Source organism: Gadus chalcogrammus, chromosome 15 (genome assembly GCF_026213295.1).
Source record: "Gadus chalcogrammus isolate NIFS_2021 chromosome 15, NIFS_Gcha_1.0, whole genome shotgun sequence".
Classification (NCBI taxonomy): Eukaryota; Metazoa; Chordata; class Actinopteri; order Gadiformes; family Gadidae; genus Gadus; species Gadus chalcogrammus.
Genome location: NC_079426.1, coordinates 14,790,524 through 14,810,497, shown reverse-complemented (window position 1 = coordinate 14,810,497; position 19,974 = coordinate 14,790,524). Strand labels below are relative to the sequence as shown.

General features: G+C 44.6%; 1 protein-coding gene and 2 long non-coding RNA genes across 3 annotated transcripts; all 3 read right to left on the bottom strand.

Annotated features, from left to right (window-relative positions):
- Positions 1–3,021: 3,021 nt before the first annotated feature.
- LOC130405020 (cilia- and flagella-associated protein 46-like) lies at positions 3,022–7,652 on the bottom strand. Its single transcript, XM_056609976.1, has 5 exons — positions 7,541–7,652; positions 5,706–5,801; positions 4,958–5,052; positions 3,748–3,854; positions 3,022–3,243 (listed from the first exon to the last, which is right to left on the bottom strand). The coding sequence occupies exons 1-5, from the start codon at positions 7,650–7,652 to the stop codon at positions 3,027–3,029; spliced, it is 627 nt and encodes a 208-aa protein (XP_056465951.1). The 3' UTR covers positions 3,022–3,026.
- Positions 7,653–8,931: 1,279 nt separating this feature from the next.
- On the bottom strand, positions 8,932–11,049 carry LOC130405182 (uncharacterized). Its single transcript, XR_008904307.1, has 3 exons — positions 10,962–11,049; positions 10,609–10,805; positions 8,932–9,124 (listed from the first exon to the last, which is right to left on the bottom strand). It is a non-coding gene; the product is annotated as an uncharacterized LOC130405182 (long non-coding RNA).
- A 3,388-nt stretch (positions 11,050–14,437) lies between these two features.
- On the bottom strand, positions 14,438–18,606 carry LOC130405110 (uncharacterized). The gene is made up of 3 exons (XR_008904293.1): positions 18,366–18,606; positions 18,143–18,273; positions 14,438–14,556 (listed from the first exon to the last, which is right to left on the bottom strand). It is a non-coding gene; the product is annotated as an uncharacterized LOC130405110 (long non-coding RNA).
- Between the last annotated feature and the right edge of the window lie 1,368 nt (positions 18,607–19,974).

Here is a 19,974-nt window from a genome sequence, read left to right as displayed (position 1 = left end):
TTGTTAGTAAATCATGCATATAGCTCCTGTAATGTTTAATCACCAAAAAGTGTGTGTGTCTGGGTGTCTGTGTTTGTGCGCTCCAGATATAGCCTAGATGCTCCTCGATAATAAATGAGTTTCCATTATGAAGGAAATGAGATGTTGAATGATTTAGCGATCCCAATGAGATGTAAGTCATAGCCAAATGCACTGAGGCCTTGTTGAGGCAGGGGGTCGGTGTGCATTTGCATGTGAGTATGCATAACAATGTGCAGTGTGTCAACTTCTCGACCAAAACTTCATTGTGAGGCCCCCTGATATGTCAACTGTTCAATATCCCCAAAATGTTGGAGAATTGTGCACTATCTCAGCTCAATAGACAGGATAAGTAACAGGGTAATGGACAAACACACACACACACGAACACACCAACACAATTCTTATTTCCTAAAGTGGACAGGAGATGAGTAGTCTAAAGGCTTGAAGGATTGTGCTCTAATCGAAAGGCAGAGCCCGAGGCTTTGCCTTACATATGCTCCCATTATTATGACAACTCTCTCTGCTGGGGAGCAACCTGCACCAGGAGAATGTCTATAAAATGTCATGGCCTGATGAGTGTGCAGGCCACGCCCCCAGTGAATGCACCGTTAGCCTGACATAACACGTTACAGCCCATTAAAAGCCCATGTCGCCGTGACACTGAGCCACAGAGGTTTCCGCGTGACCGGGCTGCATTTCCTGCTCGCTCCAGCGGGCGATTAAAGGGATTCCAGCAGGGATTTCCCCCGTATTTTATTAGCTTGTGACAGAAGATCTCATTTGCGTGGATGGAAAATATCTTCACAATATCGTGGAATACAGATTCATAGTAATGTATGCACGTGTGACAAATTGGATATGGAATTCGGTAATGTGTTAGTGAGTTAATGTGTTGTCGATTGAATCTCATGCACAATTACCCTGTGCATGAATAGCGTGATTGTGTATAACTTCTTCAGTGTTCATTTGGCTTTCATACATTAAAATACCAATGTTTAGATATTTATCACATCAAAACCATTCCCCCATTAGAGCTCAATACATCCTATTCATTGTCACTTAGGGGGGTGTCCTAGAGCTAAATAAACCATCGGCCAATGACAATCAAAGGTGGACGGGGATTTGGGTACCTCAACCCCAATGTCCTTCGTCTGGCTGACGGGCTGCTGCAGGAGCCTCTTGATCTGAACCCAGGAGGCCAGCACCTGTTTCCTGGTCTCCATGGATACGGTCCCTCCAGGGACTGCCACGCTTGACAGACGCAGGGCGAATTCACACACCTGAAAAGACACAGGAAAGATAGGAGTTTCATTGATTCCCTTAATAACAGGGGGCCATGATCAATAGTCTGCTGATAAGGGCAGCGACTCTAAAAGCTTAGTTATGGTTGTAACGTCAACGCAAGAGGGTTTACGGACCAATTACGTCCTTGTGGACTCTCCTTGTTGTCCAACGCAAGGGCCTGACGTGCGCCTCCCAAAAATCGTCACCTTGCGAGGAGGTGACGCAGCAGCAAGGGCTGTGATTGGTCCGCTAACGGTAACCCGACGCAGAACCAAAACAGGTTCAAGACTCCATAGAATTGACTGCGTGGTCACTGCGTTGCGTCAACGTCCAACCATAACTAAGCCTTCAGCCGGAAGGTCTTGGGTTCGATCCCCCATGTCCGCAGCCTACCTGTGTGCATCTTTCAGATGCCTAACACCAACCCGTTTACCCGTATAACATGTGGTCATGAGGTCACTTCAGCAAAGTCGCTTTGGATAAAAGTGTCATTTTAAATGAACAGTGAATGTGAACCCAGCATGTTGTGTTCTCTTCCGGTCTCCTCGTGTTAGCCTGCAGACCACCCGCCCGCCTGTCACCTCAGCACAACCACGACAACATGACAACATCCTCAGCATGCTATGTAATGCTCAGCGGGCTGCCATGGTAGAGGCTTACAGCTGGGAGGCCCTTGGGCCAGACCAAACACTTCATGTTATTACTACAGTTGGCACAATTTTGCTAAAATTAATTTAGATAATTATTATTATGCCGGTATTTTTACATTTCATGAATGATAATACACAGATGAAGTGGCTGATTAGCACATGTAAGCTTTTCTTTAGCAGCCTGTTGGATTTTGTTTTCCGATTTTTGGGTTAGATTGGGTGGATTTGTCTGTTCTGCTGTTAGAAAAAAAAAAAAATAGATAGTATTCTCTTAAGATTCACACATGACTTCAAAGTAAAATATCTTGAAGCTGAGAGAACACATGCACCCCCCCCACTCCTCCACAGTAACCCCCCCCCACCCCCTTCCCCGGCTGCCAGGGTTCCCCCAACATGGGTGGTGGAGCCTGCCTTGTCCGGGGTCCTCCCCGCTCCCTTCTTGGTCCTGACTCCGTCTCGGCCCAGCAGAGGCTGCAGCAGCCCGCGGGCCACAGTCACACAGCACCACCAACAGCGCCTGATCCCTGTGCAACACAACACAGCAGATGTTCCCCGCTGTCATTATTTGGCGTGGAACTCGTAGTGAAAGTGAAAGTGAACTCTCTGGCCCAGGGACTGAGAGTTTAAGCTGTTGTTGTTGTTGTTCGCCGCGTTTTTGGGGAAAACTCCGGAGCCCAACGATCATCTGATCTTTTTTTGTGGTGAATACTCATTTTAAAATAAGTTTGTTTCTTGCCGTGCTTAAGTTGCTGTTGGTTTGGACTAGTAAACAGACCACGGTATTAAAGTCAAATGTTATTAAAAACATGAATTCCAATCCTTTAATTTGTTTAATGATCCATGTATCTGCTGGGGACTTAATGACCCAGTATCCTGAGTTTAAAAGCGGGGTTTGTTTTGCAGCAAACTGACAAAAGGGAATATTTCTTCAGAACTTCTTACATATAAACTAAAATAAAAGCAAGATATATATTGTATTAATTAGATGCAAATCATTAATTCATACGATTATAAAAATTGCAATGTATTGCAAGACTTTGTCACTTGCTCTTTCCCAACTCTCCCCAGAACCTACCCACAGTGTCCAGTTCGTCTAAGCGTGTCTACTAGCGTTTGGAAGGTGGGCAGGTGGGTGCGAAACTCGCAGGCCACCAGCAGGGGACGGCTGTAGTTCCACAGGTACACGGCCGCATTGTCGACCATCCACCACTCGCCAAGCTCCTCCCCCAGCTCCGCTCCCCGCAGGAAGCCAGCGGTGGCATAGGCCGACAGAGACTGGATCCAGTCCCTAAGAGTGAGGTAAGAGAGGAGAGAGGAGGAAGAGAGTGAGAGAGAGAGAGAGAGAGAGAGAGAGCGAAAGAGAAGGAGAAAGAGAGAGTGAGAGCGAGAGATAGAGAAAAATAAAGAAAAAGAGAAAGAGAGAGAGAATTGAGTGGATACATTTAGTTTAAATTATCTAACGACATACTTAGAAAGATGCTCAAAGACACTTTAAGGGGTTACATAACACTTTTTAACAGCTGGGGGGCAGCAATTTTGCAATTGGAACACGATGGGAACCCAGCAACCCATATGCTCGGTTCGCATTGCGTCCAACATCGTTGGAGGTTTAGGTTTAGATATTGTATGGTCGCAACAGAAAGACGGCACAACACGCTGCTCTGCTTCTCTCTGGGCTTCAACAAAAGAGGCACTGCTGGGTGCCCCGAAGTGAGTCAGTCAGTCAGTCAGTCAGTCAGTCAGTCAGTCAGTCAGTATGTCAGTCTGTCTGTCTGTCTGTCTTTGTGGCTACCTGTAGACCCCCCAGTGGTCCTCAGAGGCGGGGCCTCCTCTGTCCTGGGGCAGGACAGCGGGACTGTTAAGCTCCACCCCCTCAGATTGCAGCTTCTGGACGGTGGCCTATGAGGGAAAGGGAAATCCCTCCATCACATAAAGAAGGCATTTAACCCTCAGAGGAAGTTATCAAAACAAAGGGGGTATTAGTAGTTTAAATTAGTTTAGCTGTGGCACATCAAAGGTTGTTGAAGAAACATTGGCCATGGATTTTGCTTTTTCATTGAATTCTGAAATAACATTTTTGCATTATTTTCTTCAACAATTTCGTGCATCCCTTTTGATTCCCTTGACTTGTGTTCAAAGTGAAGGGAAGCCGACTGTCACAGAACAAAGGAAGTAACACACTGGAGACAGAGGCGCCTCCACGGCTCCTGCAAGGTCACGCGGTGAGGATCTGTCGTTCACCGCTTTTCTTCAAAGTGCTTTCGAGCTAATCTTCTTCGGTCTGGGGGGGGGGTAATAAAAGCTTGATGGGAGGTGGATTACACAGCACAGCAAACAAGCCCAGGACTCCACCCAATCAGCTTCCTCTCCCATGGCCGCTTGTTAAGAAAATCCCATAAAGCTCATCTTCTGATGCTGAGGGCGGAGAGCTTTGTAATTGTTTTAACTCTAAACTCTAACTAATCTCAATAAGTCTACCTGGTTCAAAAAAAAGTATATACGTTGAAATAATTCTCATATAAAATCTCCATTACCTTTTAACCAGCTTTCTTTGAAACAGTTCAAGAAGGTTTTGCGTAAAAGTAAACAACTTATAGATGAAACCATGATCTAAACAGCGTCGGAAATTCCAGAAAAATATGTGCCCCAATGGCTGAGGATATAAAAAAACGTAAGTTCCTCTGTTCAGTGCTGATTCAATGTCCATCTTCAGTTAATAGCTTGTGATTGGGTTCACCTTGGATGAGTCAACAGACCACTTCAAATAAAGCATGTTTTCCGCTTTGTTGTTAATATTTTGAGTTTGTGTGTGTGTGTGTGTGTGTGTGTGTGTGTGTGTGTGTGTGTGTGTGTGTGTGTGTGTGTGTGTGTGTGTGTGTGTGTGTGTGTGTGTGTGTGTGTGTGTGTGTGTGTGTGTGTGTGTGCGCGCGCGCGCGCGTGCGTGCGTGCGTGCGTGTGTGTGAGCGTTTGTGTGTGAAGGCCTAACGATGAAGAGCACACACCTCAGCATTGATGAAGCAGATTTCGGCCAGGAGAAGAAGCACGTCCCTGGAGGAGGCGTTGATCTGGAGAGAACCTTGCTCTGGACTCTGACCCTCTGGAACAGAGAACATCACCCAACTTTTAGCGATGACAGAAGTCAACGTCCCTTTCACTTTCCACAGGGTTCCAACTTATCTTATATAGATGACAAATTACGCATAATTATAAACCTACACATTTAAAATGTCAATGCCATCATTATCATGTGGCTCACCACAAAGGGAAATGTGACACCCCTAAAGCAAAATGTTGAAGCAATTCACCTGCACAAGACATTACAGCAAATAAAACCGTTTCAGACAATGAACCATGAATTTGAGGTTCATTGTTTTACCTGACAACAAGAAGGGAAACTGTCAGAATACACTACATCATTCCCTTTGAGGGAGTGTGAGTGATGCAGGGAAGGTTTTTCTACTCAACTCATTTGAAAACCTTTTGTGTCGTTCACTTGCAGCATCTGTGATATCTGTCATAATCCGTCTATTCACTATGGACACTTTGTATATGAGGAGAAACATACGAATAAAAAAAATATATTATATTATAGGCAACATTTTTAAAATACATGTAATAAGCATGCAGCCAAACATACAAACCATTATTGTATCTCCACACAAAAGAAAATGGTATTTTGCCATGCTGGCCCTACCGGACAGCTAATTAGAAAGCCCACAGGATCCCTTTCCCATGACTTCCAAGACCTACTCTCAGTCCATCTGCCGTCGTCGTAGAGCAGACAGAAGCGGCAAGCAGCTCTGCATACGTCCCACACCTCATGCCCCCTGGCAGCCTTCACCAGCACTGCCCACACATTCAGCCTGGAAACACTCAGTAGGAAATATGAACCATAGTGACAACAATAGTCAAAGTAGCGCTACTTTTGCTCACGATGCTAATGAAGATAATGATAGGATGCAAGGTACAATATGCAAGAGTTGCAATTTCATTCCAGCCAAAGACTCTGCTGCTCCTCTCTCCCTTCTCTGTTCAATCCCCGTCGAGCCTCAAAAAACAGGGCAGGCTTTGAGAGATTTAACATGAGCTGTCTCTATGCTGCTGCAGAGTCATAGACTTCACCTTGGTCCCTGTAGCCTTAAGTTATGTCCAAATAACAAGAGGTGTTTTAGGGTTTTGTTATATGCATTTCGTACCATTTGGATTAATAATGAAAATAACAAAATGCACTCTGAGATTGTGACTTTCCGTAGCGGTGAAGGCTGTGTAGTAAAGCATACAGTTGAAGACACAAATGTTATTTTGTTTGGGTGGACATCAATAATAAATGGTATCTTTGGGGAAGGTACCATTCAGCAGTAAAAGCGATGTTTTCCCTCCGTATTATGAACGCGGCCTATCCCTCACCTCTCTGTTTTATTTATTTATCCTAGAGTAAATCATTTTCGAAGGGATCGGGGGAGCTCCGGCATGCAGTTCAGATGAACGAGGGTGAGAGAGACGGAAGGAGAAGCACTGGTGCCTCTACAAACATTGATTGGTGCCTCACTTGTGATATCGGTGTAAGCAGCTCATAATACACACGGCTGGGTGATCCTTCGTGGACCAGGGAGAAGCTGAGGGGGATGATTGAGAGAACTTAAAGGCGAAACACAGCAGCGCCTAAGGCTTATAGAATGTCCCTGAAGCACTTACCTGATCAGTAAAATCCATTGATTATTTTGAATTCAGATAAGAGCATCTAAAGTCTGATGGCCGATCAGCTGGGAGCACGGGGCATTTCACTTCACTTTATGTATATTTGTTTCGTCCAATCATGCAACTCGGCCAGCATTAGTGAACGTTAAAAAAGCCTTGTCAGGTTCAACACCTTGTAGGCCCCTTTCGAAATAAACTCCTTCGAAAAGCTTCCTCCACTTGTGCAACGCAATTCTATTTTTTTGAATATCTCTGTAATGAAACAAGGCGTACCTCTGCCCCATGCAATATATGGTTTCCGGCCCAGACTCCGTGCCATCTCAGAACCGCCAGAAGAAAGTAGGACAACTGGACCCCCCCGGCGCACCTCTCTGTGGCGTTGTTGTCATCTGCCAGTCTCTCCAGATGTCCCTTCACCCCCTGGACCGACCAAGAGTGATGCTTGGCCTTGGCAGACAGCTGAAGTGCAGGTACAGTCCCATCACTGCCTAAACAAATGACAAGATCAACCACAGATAATAATATTCACAGAATAAATCCCACCCCCACAAAACCCCACATGAACTTTCGCGATTAAAAGCGGTCAATTAAATAAGCGAAACAGTTTGCCCTGCAGTTTAGCAATGTTCCCAAACCAATTGAGAGTACGCCTCTATAATATATGCATCATGGTAGGAATGTCCACTCATGTGCAAAGGAACCCTGGGAGGGGGTATCCATTTGGGTCAGGGATGCTTATGCAACCACCCCTATTATGCCAACCAGAGGCATTGAACATAAAAAGTATTTTACGGTGACACAAAAATGTGTGCCAACCCTTTTAATGCATGAATGCAAAGCCACCTAATCTGGTTATATAAACAATGGCGGTGCAGGATGTAACGTACATATGCCATGTTCCTTATTGCTGAACAGCTGCCAATCGCTGCTCCAGAGGGAGCAGGACATGTCCTCTCTGAGATCATGAGATGATGAGAAGGGCTCTGCACAAAGCAACATGGTCCTTTTGAGAGCAGAGAAAGGAATACATTTCCCCCTCGGAAACATTCACTCCCGGTGACAAAGGTACGCGGGCAGTGCATGTGTTTTGCCCCTGCAGCGCAGGATCCTGGATGAATTTTTCGGCCAGGTCCCTGGTGAGTTATGGCATTGTCCTCATGAACCCCTCGTTCTGCATAAGCAGGCGCATGAACGCTCTTTTAATCCGGAGCAGCAGAGAGCACTGGAGGGGCACCTCAAAGACAGGAGCCACTACCAAAAAAAGCCAACTACCCCCCTCCCCCCCCCACCCCGCGTTGCCAGAAGGCTGCCCTATCCTCTACCGTTGATGTTGTTATTAAAATATACACCCTGGCCTCCACCCCAGCCTAAGTGTCGTATGTTAACCATTGAAAAATATATTTGAGACCCACGTCCCTTCCATTTCAATCCAGACTTCCCCGTGACCCGGGAACATCGAGGTCTATTTGTTAAGAACAAAACGACGTGTTAGGGAGGTGCTTGGTCAGAAAGAATAGGAAGTAGAGTCAAAGTTGTACTTTCAGGGCTGCAGTCCGCATCCAGCACTATCTGGAAAGCATCAGGGGCCAGTGCTGTCTTTTAGGGACTTGTCCTTTGCTTGCAAGCAGAGGGGGAAGAGAGCAGGAGAGAGATATTATTATATTCTTCTTGTACAGCATGAACCACTCTTAGCTGGTGCAACCTTTGACCCCTGCTTCCCAAACGCCACATCTCAAAGACAAGCAACCATGGTTTGTTAATGGCCCAGTGAAACATTTTTAATCAGGCTTTTTTCACCAGAGATTAGAGATGATATATTTAGACACATAATGACCAAGGACTAAGCGCAGAGCCCCATTTTCTTGATCTTGTTACATGCAGACATAATACACAGATTATGGAGGGTTTGTCTGGATATCTCCATGGAACTAATGTATTAAGCACGGCCTAAAGGCAATGCCATGTCCATGAAACGTGTCATGGGCACATTTCCAGTATATTGGCCGCTGACGAAACATCAGAGGAAACATTAACTGCGCCTTAATACAGACAGAATAAAGAGGTCAGTCAGTCAGTTCTGTTCAGTCAGATTGGTTTTCCGAAGACGGGTTAGGTATTCTCCAGCTGTTTTTTTTGCGGGGTAGAGCCATGGATCCAACATCCAGGTACCACACACGGGGGAAGTACCAACGCAAGAAAGTCATCTTGGTTAATCATTGGAAAGAATAAAACTGGACAAAGGAACCTGTTGGAGCAGCATGGCGGCCCTGTCCTCCGGCCTGCTGGGGGCGCTGTACAGGGTGGCTCTGAGGCGCAGCCGGTGGACCGTGGTCAACAGGCGCTCTCTGCGCGGTCCGTCTGCCAGCAGCACGGCTCTCTCCAGGTGCCCCAGGGAGGCCTCCAGACGGCCCTCCTCCTCCTCCAGGAGGGCTAGCTCCTGGTGGACCTCACAGCGGGTCTCCAGCAGCATGCTGGGGCAGGGAGGCAGGTAATATGGTTCATCGGGTTACAAGGGGGGTGCCTACGCAGCAATATCCACCCCCAACCCCCTGGTCTTGGTCTCTGGTTGTCTGAAAAACGCTCAGTTAAGATGGAAGAGTGATGACGTTGAGTAGTAGCCCGAGTCATACGACCAACACACAAACAAAGGCAGTTTACCACATTGCAAAAAAATACAAATTAATTGTATTCCATGATGTAAGTAGCTGATATTCAACAGGTAGAATGTAGAAAACATTGAATGTCTATGTTGGTCAAACAAACTTTACCCAAGTGACAAAATAACCGGAAATCTAACAGTTTGAGATACATGTAGCAAACGAGCACTTTCTTTCCTTTTTTGTTTAAATATATTTGATGGGCTTTTTTTTTAAGGACAAGAAAATGAAGAAAGACAGGAAAGTTGGTTGTAGAATTGATGGAATGTTGCCCATTTCCTTTTCTCGTGTCGGTTGAGGCTAATCTGTTCAAGTCAATGAGAATTCAGGTAATTGCTACAGAAGTTTGTTAGAAGAAGTGAGTGGAGGCTTGAGAACACCCTCACGCACATCAACAGTGGAAAAACTTAAATGGATAATAAATACAGTGAGGAATTATTTCATCAAAAAAGCTGTAATGAGTTTTAGAAGCAACCCTTTAGAACAACTCTAGGGATCTTTGTTGTGCTGATCTTAACTTCTGTTAAACGATTGACTATCGAGTCAGATATTACCATCTGGCTGCAGATTGCCTGCTGTTGCTGTGATGATCAAGACTGCTTGTGATCTATTTTTCAATGGTAATTTTAAGACAAATTCTGTCTTAAGTCTCCTCTGTGGGCAACAGGTTTATGTTTTTTGATGACACACACACACACACACACACACACACACACACACACACACACACACACACACACACACACACACACACACACACACACACAAATTATTTTGATGGGACGGCAACAACAACAATGAACCCTCAAATTGGGGGATCCACTTTGGAAATCCTATTGTGAAATGTGGAACTGAAAAACACTGAATCAAACTTAGGACCAGTCAAACTTAAATCAAACTTGATATCAGTCAGGCAGATCTGTGAGAAGATCCTAATAGGGTCTACACAGGAGTGCCAGTGGTGCCAGAGTGCCAAACATTAATCATGCACAGCTGGTCTAATTACACACTAAGAGCCTCTTGGGCCAGCTGATAACAATCTCCTCATTAGCAGAGCAGTTAAAAGGACAAGCGTGGAGACACCACCAGAGAGCTGCTATTTAATGTCATGGTGACGCAGCGATTGCATGTACATGTTATCTCTTATTTTAGTGGCTGGTCATCTTTTTCCAAGTTAACCTTCCTGACCTAAAATTATGCATACTGTTGTGCAAGAAATTCGCCATACTTTCTCTTTCTCAAAACACATCCTGCTCTTCACACCACAAACTAAAAACCCTGCGGGGCATTCGGGGCACCTGTTGATGTCCTCCAGGGCCTGGGCCACCCTCTACAGCTCCGTCCGGACGCGTTTCCTGAGGTTGCGCTGCAGCAGGGGCAGGCAGACGCTCCACTGGGTGGCACACACCGCCTGCACCGCTCTGGGGTCTGCCTCGCCCGCCGCCACCACGCGCCTCAGCAACCGATCCAGCTTCCCTATCTCCTTCAGCCGCGCCTGTCAGGACAAAGACCGGGGGGAACCAGATAAGCTATCCCACAGAAAAACCGTGACAGGAAGCTGAATGTAGATTGGGGTGGGGTGTGGTTAGAGACAGGGACTGTAACATAATGGGGGTCATGGATGAGATGCTGGTGGTGTGTGATAAAGCACCTCGATGCCGGCTTTGGAATAGACGCTCATCTTCTCTTGCTTCCTCAGAACGTTGAGTTCACACTGGAAGCAATCGGGTGTTGGCTGGCCGTCTAGCGTGGAGAAGCACAGACATGATCTCAGCCCTGGGTCATGGTACGTGCATCAAGGTAATACCGATATCAGCAATACACACGGGCGCTGATGATGTATTACCAAAATAGTTTAGAATGATTTTCAGGAAAGCCATGGATGCTTTTTATCTTAAGTATAGCTGCGAAATTCTATAGGAGCTCATCACTGCGGGCATATCATAGAAGAATCGCTTAATTCATGAACATTCAGCTAATGCATCATTTTCAACGAATATGCGCCCGGCAGTTTCCCAGCATGTGCCCCACTGAGTACAAGCTCTTCAGATCAGATGCATGTAATTCCTTATCGCACGGGGCCATGCCAATCGGCGTGCGGAGACGCGTGGTGCAGGTGAGCATATTTTATTTATTCACATCAAATATAAATTACAACATAAAGACAGATGTATACTTTGAATCATTACATACACAGAAGACAATATTCAAGACCTTTCACCTACATCTGATCTGAGTCCAACCCTATTACCTTATCTACCCCTGTATCTCCGGTTTGTTGGCAACAACGTTATTAAAATGCATGACGTGTAAACATGAATACAAATTAGGCCCACAGCAATTATTCATGCACCATAGACTATGGGATCCTCAAGTCTCTCAGAGCCTGCAGTGCATACAGAAAGACTCATTTAAAAGTGTTTTTGTGTGACTCATATGTATTTACTATGGATGAAATCGTTGCCCTAGGGGCAATGATCGGAAATTATTAATATCTGTAATATAATTCTGAAGCTGGCATTAGCCTGGAGACCCTCCTGATCACGTGACATCACGTCCTGTGTCACTATATGGATCAGTCTGAACGTCTTGCCGGCCATACCCATTTCTTGTTCAAGGACTGCGTAGTTGTTGGTGTAAAAACAATACTGTTTTGCCAGCGGCAAAACAGTATTGATGCCCCCCGAAGCAACGAGGAGCAACCCTAACATAAGCAGGGTAAACACATCCCTCAGTGCAGTTATTGCAGATATAGATTATATAAATAACAACTGTTCAGCAAGGTCAAGAGCATGCACTAGCGGAGTTTCTGGGCGGAAAATAGGTTTTCGCCATTCTGAACAGCGCACGTTTATGGAGTCACTTGTTTTGTTATGCTAATTGTCTGAAGCAGATTGTCTGTCAAGGTAATTACTCCCGCCCACATCCACCAGAATGGTCTTCATGCTATTGGTTATGTGCTCTGGCACAGAATATGTATAACATCTTTGTGATCTCAATGGGGGTTCACTTATTTAGAGGTTTGAGAAGCAACATAGAATGGTGCCTTTACTTTTTATGGATCAGGGATTGCTGGGCAGCGGGGGGTGGGGGCGGCACCCACCTTTCAGCAGGGGGGATGGCTGCAGAGGTCTTGCTTGTGTTAGTTGGAGTCTCCCCCGGCATCACGGCATGGGGTCCTGCTGTGTTCAGCCAGCAGACTGAAAACTTCTTTGAGTTCCACAACATCCTCCTCGCTGAGAAGACACCACACTGTATGTGTGTTGTGTGGGAGAGAAAAAATTAAAGCGAGTTAGAGAAGATCCATCAGGAACCGTCCATAGATCCATTCCTCCCTTCATCCACCCATCCATCCTAACAACCCTATTGCCCGCCCTTGCTCTGTGCGCACTCACACACAAAGCGAACATTGGACGGACCCGGGTTGGTACAATTTATAAAGATAAGGACAACACAGCTGGGGGCTCGGGCTGAATCACCCTGCCTTTGCTGCGGCGGCCTATAGCAGAGCTACTGCGCCATAATTAGCTGTGACACATCGTGTACATGATCGCATTGTGGGTCATCCGACCATCTGCCGAGACTGCAAGCTAATGCCCCCGACCGGCTAACCCAACCGGGATGACTTCCTGACCCCCCAGCTTGTTACTGGGCCAGGCGCCAGTAGGTCGTTGACCCAGTGATCTGTGTCTAGCCAGTGGGTCACAGAATGGTGTCCCCCAAAGTACAGTGGGAATACAATAATATAAGCTTTAGGATCAAGAGAAGCAGGGAGAGATGAAACGAGCCTTAAACACGAGCAGTATGGTAATGTGTATAGCTGTGTTTGGGGACTAGTCTCTGTAATAGAGGACTTACCATGACTCAGGGGGGAGTGAAGATTCTGGGACTAAGCAGGATCAAACAGCTTCAGTATCAGCATGAAAATACAAATGCACTTGGTCAAAATACATTTTGATGGCATTGGAAAACAATGCACTTGAAAAAAATATATAATCGCTACCAATCAAGAGCCATGACCGCGTTGCGTATGAAACGAAAAACAACTTTATTTGTCTAACTTTTCAAAACTGTATTTAAAACCCTTGAGCCTCAAAACAGTTGAAGTGCTTGCTGAAAGAGCAAACATTAACCAAAGCTGAACAAGCTCTTCTCCCCCCCACCCGAAGACTGCTTTGGGAAACAAGATATTGATTGAAGTACGGCTTGTTTTGGAGTGCTGGCTGGAAGAGGCCTTCGTCTCAGGAGTATAAGAAAGAAAACAAATGTTCTCACGTAGCTGAGTCCTTCAAACATTTTACAGCATCTTTCATCCATTTTAAAGCAATAGAAATGCATCTGAAATGAACATAAATAGATTTTGTTTTCCTTTTATTAAATGGCACATTAATAATAATTTACTTTTTAAGCTTGAGTATTTTATGAAGAACTGCCCCACTGTGTGGTCATATCTGGGCTACTGTCCCCCAGCAGCTGGTACAGAGCCAATGGAGAGCAGAAAAGCATTAGCACGACGCCAATGTCACTCACTACAGTCAAATGGTTCAAGGCTTTATGATACCATGAGGGTGAGGACTTTTGGATACAGATGAGGGGCGTGTGACGCGACAAATTCTGATGTAACGGTGGAATATCTGCAGGCATCCTCCCTCCTCCCGGCATCCACAAGGAACTCCACCAGATGTCTGTGGACAGAGACCCAGCGGCATGAGGTCATATGTAAATGTCAATGCTTGAGGAAGAATTACATTATGGGTGGTTGGAGGGAGAGGACATGGTAGGGTGAAAGAGCATTGAGGCCACGGGGTTGGGTTGGGATGGGTGCTGTGTTGGTTTTTGAGGCACTGTATTTCGTTGGTGTGGAGGGGGACAATTTCAAATGCAGTCATCCCCTTAAATCTTTTTGCTTAAGGTGAAGACGGGGATGACAGCTGGATAGAGATAGAGCATGATGTGTGTGTGTGTTTGTGTCTGCGTTGGTGTGTGCATGTGCACGTGTGTGTGTGTCTGCATGTGTTTGTGTGCGCACGTTTGCATGCATTTGTGTGTGTAGTGTGCGCGTGTGCGTGTGTGTGTGTGCCTATGCTTGTGCAAGCGCGTGTGCATGTGTGTGTGTGTGCTTGCATCATGAGCTCGGCCCTCCAGCTGTAGTCAGGCTCTGCCACCTCTTCCAACGCCGAGACCAACAGCGCCAGCGAGGGCGCCAGGCGGCCCCGCAGACCCGGCCGCAACAGCGGACGCATGGCCTGGAGGAAGCGCAGGGAAGTGTTGAACACCAGGAAGTGGTATCTGGTCAGATACCAGTCAGAGGATTAATTAAAGACAATGAGGGGCCACCAGGGGGCCCCAACAGCGAGAGCCGAAAGAGGACGAGAAGAGACATGAATAATTCACACGGCATGTTTGTATATCTTCCGTCTTGTACTACATCTCAATTAAGGCCCTCTGTTGAGTGGGGAGGGAATTCACGCCAAAATATGGATCCACGGAAACCTATGACTTGCTAATGAGTGTGCATATAATGAGAACATATTACTAGTGCATCACAGGGGAATAGGATGCATTTCTGTACGAGAAAAAGTGTTTAGAAATCAGAGGGGGGGGGGGGGGTATTACAGCACAGTGCTGATTTTATTAACCAGAGACCGTGTTCTTGTCTGAGCTTGGCGCTATTGGATGGGCCAAGTCTTTGGTATTTACTGGGAGGGACCATTGATTTGTGCTCCTTGATGGAGCGCTTTAAGATCATAAGCGACACAGGGAGAGCCAAGTCTCCAGACGCGTCTTCTTAAGAGAGTAAGCCGCCGGAGAGAAAGAGACAACCCCTCCGATCCTTTGTTTATCATCTACATGCCATACCCTTTTCACCCCAATGAGACTCCTTTATGCAGTCTAACACTCAGGGGGCGTATTCAGTGTGGGGGGAACACAGGGGAATGCGAGGGGTGAGTGGGCCGATCCAATATGAATTACGCCTCAACCAGTGTCGTTGCCATACACCACATTTTTAAAGAAGATAATGAGTATTCTTGGGATGCAACCCAGCATAAACTCCTACTGAGTGCCATACAGCGCCTCCTCAGCCTTTATATTTCCCTTTCATATTGGCTGGTTACAGGCTTGCATTGGTACTATTGTGCCTATTGCCAGACAATATTAATGACGATATACATAATCATAAATGATTCCGATTCCACGCCACTTTAAGAAAAGCAAACTGAAAGCAGGAGAGATCGCGGGGGCAAACTTCAGACTGATTTTATACCTCGGATTGTTCTTTGAAATCTAAATGGCCTTCTGAAAATATAGCAGCACATTTTGAAAGTCGTCCTGAAAGTAAAGGAATGTTAAAGGAGACAGTGGGGAAGATGATGTCATTTGACAAGGCCAACATGTAAATCAATCCAGGCTACTGTTTAATGACTTATCAAGTGTATTATGCCTACAGCTAATGATGGTGGACGAGGGTGGTTGTCTATGAGGCTGGCTGAGTCTATCTAACAAGTGTGAAATAGATATATCGCTACAGCATTTTCTTTTGTGTAGTGTGTGTTGTGATGGAGTGAGTACACAAACACACGTTCATGTTTGCACTCGTGCACATACGCACACGCACACACACACACACACACACACACACACACACACACACACACACACACACACACACACACACACACACACACAAAAGTGTTATGAGCTCTTGGGACCAATTTGCTGTCTTTACCGCGTTCCCGCTGGTTGCTGGAGACCTCAGCTGGCCCTTGCAGAGGTAGGCTCGACAAAGGAACTGATTAGTCGCCGGGTTCCCTTCAAAGTACGACTTTAGACACGCCACACTTATCTCCAAGCTACCCAACTAAAAAGCCATAGCACATGTGACAAAATCTATATTTCACCTCTCCACCTTCAATTCTTTGTAGTCGTAGTTTGCCATGGTGCAAAACACATTCTACAAAATGTTTAGCAAAGACATGGTGTGTGTCTGTTTTCATCTTTCTTTGTGTACCTTTATTGTTTATTTGGCGTTGTTTCATCTATGCTTTTAATCAACAAGGAGATATCTTTTCAATTCTGTCTCAAAACAATATAAAGTTGAAGAATTAGTGTCAGCAAATGATCGTAGTGATCATATTTATATTGCTAAAAGCTGATGTTAGTACGATTTGAGAGTCGTAAAGAGGGGGCAGAAAAGAGCAAAAGTCAATATTTTTCTCAATAATTGAGGAGTGTTGCATTCACACACCTGTGATTGACAAGCAAGATTGGGATTTCCCAAACCCAAAATATGCCCCAGTTGGCCTGAATTGTGGCAGGAGTGTCCTAAAGTCTAAGTAGTCTGATTCAGAGGCCGGTGCACATTCAACCAGAACAGATATGCTCACAGCGCATACTCACTAATAGCTTTCAGATGGTTATCTCGGTTCAACAAATAAGACTCCCACATTTTATAAATGTATTATAACAAATTGTTTAATACTCTTTGGGCCTCACACAAGACTAAGGAGTTTAAAAGTGTTATACAATAGCATTACATTTGAATTACATAACTTTTTAAGAGACATGAATGAACCCCATTGTATGTTTGTTTTTTGATGAGACACGCTGGATGAAAGCAATGAGTGCATAAATAGTGTATGAATAAAATCCATTCATCCATGACTCAAGTTTGTATCCCTCTTAAACCCCAGCTTCTCAAGTGGGTCAAGGAAATGATGGCTAAAACAAAGCAGGAAACATCAGGCACATAGGATAGGTGGTGACGAACATGGGATTTTAAGGATAGAAGACTGTATTGCTGTCTGGATGCTAATTATTCTTGGTTTGGCATTTCCCTATACTGTTTCACAACAAAGCTCAGTTAATATACTGTACAGTCAACCTCATTTTTTCTATACAGGGAGATAACGCAGTGTTAAAAATAGCATACATTCATGGATGGTGAGAAAATATGAGAAAGGAAACCACATCTCCTTTATAATGTCATTGTGTTCCAGAATCCCAAATAGCTACGTTTTATCCTTTCATTATGAGTTCACTCTGTGTGAAACAATATGCAAGACAATGTGATGTTTTAATCCAACTATACAAGCTACAATCAGGGGTGGTTTAAGGTAAAATCCAAAGAGGAACTAAGAGCAGGTCTCTTACTCTTTCTTGTACAACTCAACTGTCACGTTTGCATTTGTTAATTTAAATCCTATGAAAGAGTCACACAGATTCATAACGTACGTTCTGCATGAAGGCTGTATTTTCTATGTGTACGTGGGAGCTTTTAAGTGAATGTGTGTGTGCTTATTGCTACAGCCTGGTTTGAACACAATGATGGAAAGCTTTGACTGTATCCCACATTCACTAAGAGGCTCAGTTTGCATGATGTGTAGTGGGATGCTAATCTCTCTAAGGCTGCTTAAAATATCACACCAGACCACAGACACTCAAACACCAGAATTCCTCAAATCCCTTCACTGGCAGCTTTTCACTACCTCATCTATATAACTGTGTCGGTGGGATCAATTGATTAATTATCTAGTCTAATTGTGGTTCTCCGTGTAATTCAGTAAATGTGTTACTCGTTCTATGTAGGCTATGATAGCACTAGTAACACATTCACTGAATCACATCACTCATTCAAGAGATAACAACCTACCCAATGTAGGTTGTTATCCATTGGAGGCCATCACTCTCTCTCTAATCATTGGTATACAGTTCACGTTCTTCTAGCCTAAAGTTCAGTTCACCAAAGTTAACTTTGTTGGGCTGATTCAACGCCGTGATAAAACCCAAGGTGATACGGTTTACACGGTTATCTCCGTGATTCCGCCAGCTCACCTGTAGAGCCTCCTCTGCACACAACACGTGCAGCTCCGCGGAGCGGCAGGGCCGACTCGTGCCTCCGCCATAGGAGCGCGGGTGTATGATCAGTTGGTATGCTAGCCGGTAGCCGGACCGTCTTCACCTACCTACACACATAACAGTGCTGTATACGTCAGGTCATGCCTTCAAAAACAGCTTTTAAACAGGTATTAACTGGTTTTTAAACGACACTACATACCTTTGTGTTCCTTCGCCCTGTTCAGATATTTTCTGATCCATGTCCTGTGCGTGGACAGTTTGATATTAGTTCGTTCTCGGTGGTTCATATTCAGGTAGGGTTTTCATGCTACATTTCTTGACAAAGCGAACTTTTGACTACACGCACAATGTTGAATGGTCTTGGGATATCATCAAACACGTTTAGACATCGGGCACATTCAAGAAGCTATTAAATATACCGCTAATGGTAAACGTTACAAGCAAACGACGGCAAGCAGAAAGGTTAAACTTTCGTACCACATTTGACGCCTGACGCCTTATCTTTAGTTTGTTGTAAAGAAATACTGCACAGAGGTTGTCAGCAAACACAGAAAATATAGGACGCTATAAACTTGATAGCCCATGGCCCTAGAGGCTTTCGCAGTATGGTTATCATATTGGTAATCATCAGTCATATATTTACTTGAAACATAACACAAGAGGAACATTTATAGGCTACAACACAACCAGATTTATTGGTGACACTAAAATGTTTCTGAGTTATTTCTAGTCGTCACATTCAAACCCTTTGCCCTGTAAACTAATATAAAAAGAGCAAGCCTGGATTATGAAGAGATTTAGTTTAAATGTAATCCATTTAAAGTAGATTAAAACTAAAACTCAATTTGGTGGACTGAATGTAGTTGTTGTTGTTTTTTAAAAAGGTATACTAATAATAGCCAGAATTAACATTTATGCTCATCATATATGTTATTTCTGGATATTATTAGTATATACTTTTTCAAATAGAAATTCATGTAGCCGCACAATATATTTTTCTTTTTCTTTTTCTTTAAAATGTAGCTATATATTTAAATATGTTATTATACCGTTCCTATTAATAACCCACATCTAATATTTGTTCTAATCCAGATCATTTTCAGCAGCATGGGTGCACAGAGCAAAGGTAACATTGCACCTGACACCACCAACACATGAATGACCTCAACATCCATCACAGTGTCAACAATTCGCCATTCTAGAGTGTCATATAAACGCACTGAATGCTAGCAACTCACCCAGACAAGGTGCAAACAATGCAATAAAATAGCATACTGGGATAGGGTAGCATACTGTTGCATTAGCCTACCTGGAAGACAAAATATGTTAAATTAATTTACTATTGATCAATGTTCAGAAACGTTTGGGAATTCTTGCTGCATAAAATTTCACCAAATAGTTATTGCAGAGGCCCTGCCTGCATCTGTGTAGAAAAGCACTCAACACACATTGGCCTGTATAATCTGGGAAACTGAGGCTACGTGATAAAGTAATAAATAGTAATAAAGATTTCCTTCTTACCATTTCACCCTCTCCTTAGAGGAGGGTGTAGTAGACCGAAAGCAGACCGATTCCTTAAGGTAGTGAGCGAGTCGCATGTTTGGGGAATTGCCTCTTGAGGGAGGCCTCAAGGGCGCTCGGTCAGATGCTTTGGTTGGATGCTTTAAAATCTAGCTTTCTCTGGCTGGTTTCTCCAAATTCCCAACCATTCCTTTGAGTAAATTAAATTTGAGCTACTTTATGACTTATTCTCAGGTGATTGACCTTAACCAGAGGCACTAAGATATCTTTACCTAAATTGGTCACTT

What these genes read in the sequence shown, in the direction of transcription:
- LOC130405020 (XM_056609976.1), bottom strand. Translation starts at nt 7,652, where the DNA reads ATGTTGCTTTGTGCAGAGCCCTTCTCATCATCTCATGATCTCAGAGAG. An exon ending in CGACGGCAGATGGACTGAGA is followed by an intron (nt 5,053 to 5,705) that starts GTAGGTCTTGGA and finishes TCTCTGTTCCAG; the next exon opens with AGGGTCAGAGTCCAGAGCAA. An exon ending in TCTGCTTCATCAATGCTGAG is followed by an intron (nt 3,855 to 4,957) that starts GTGTGTGCTCTT and finishes TTTCCCTCATAG; the next exon opens with GCCACCGTCCAGAAGCTGCA.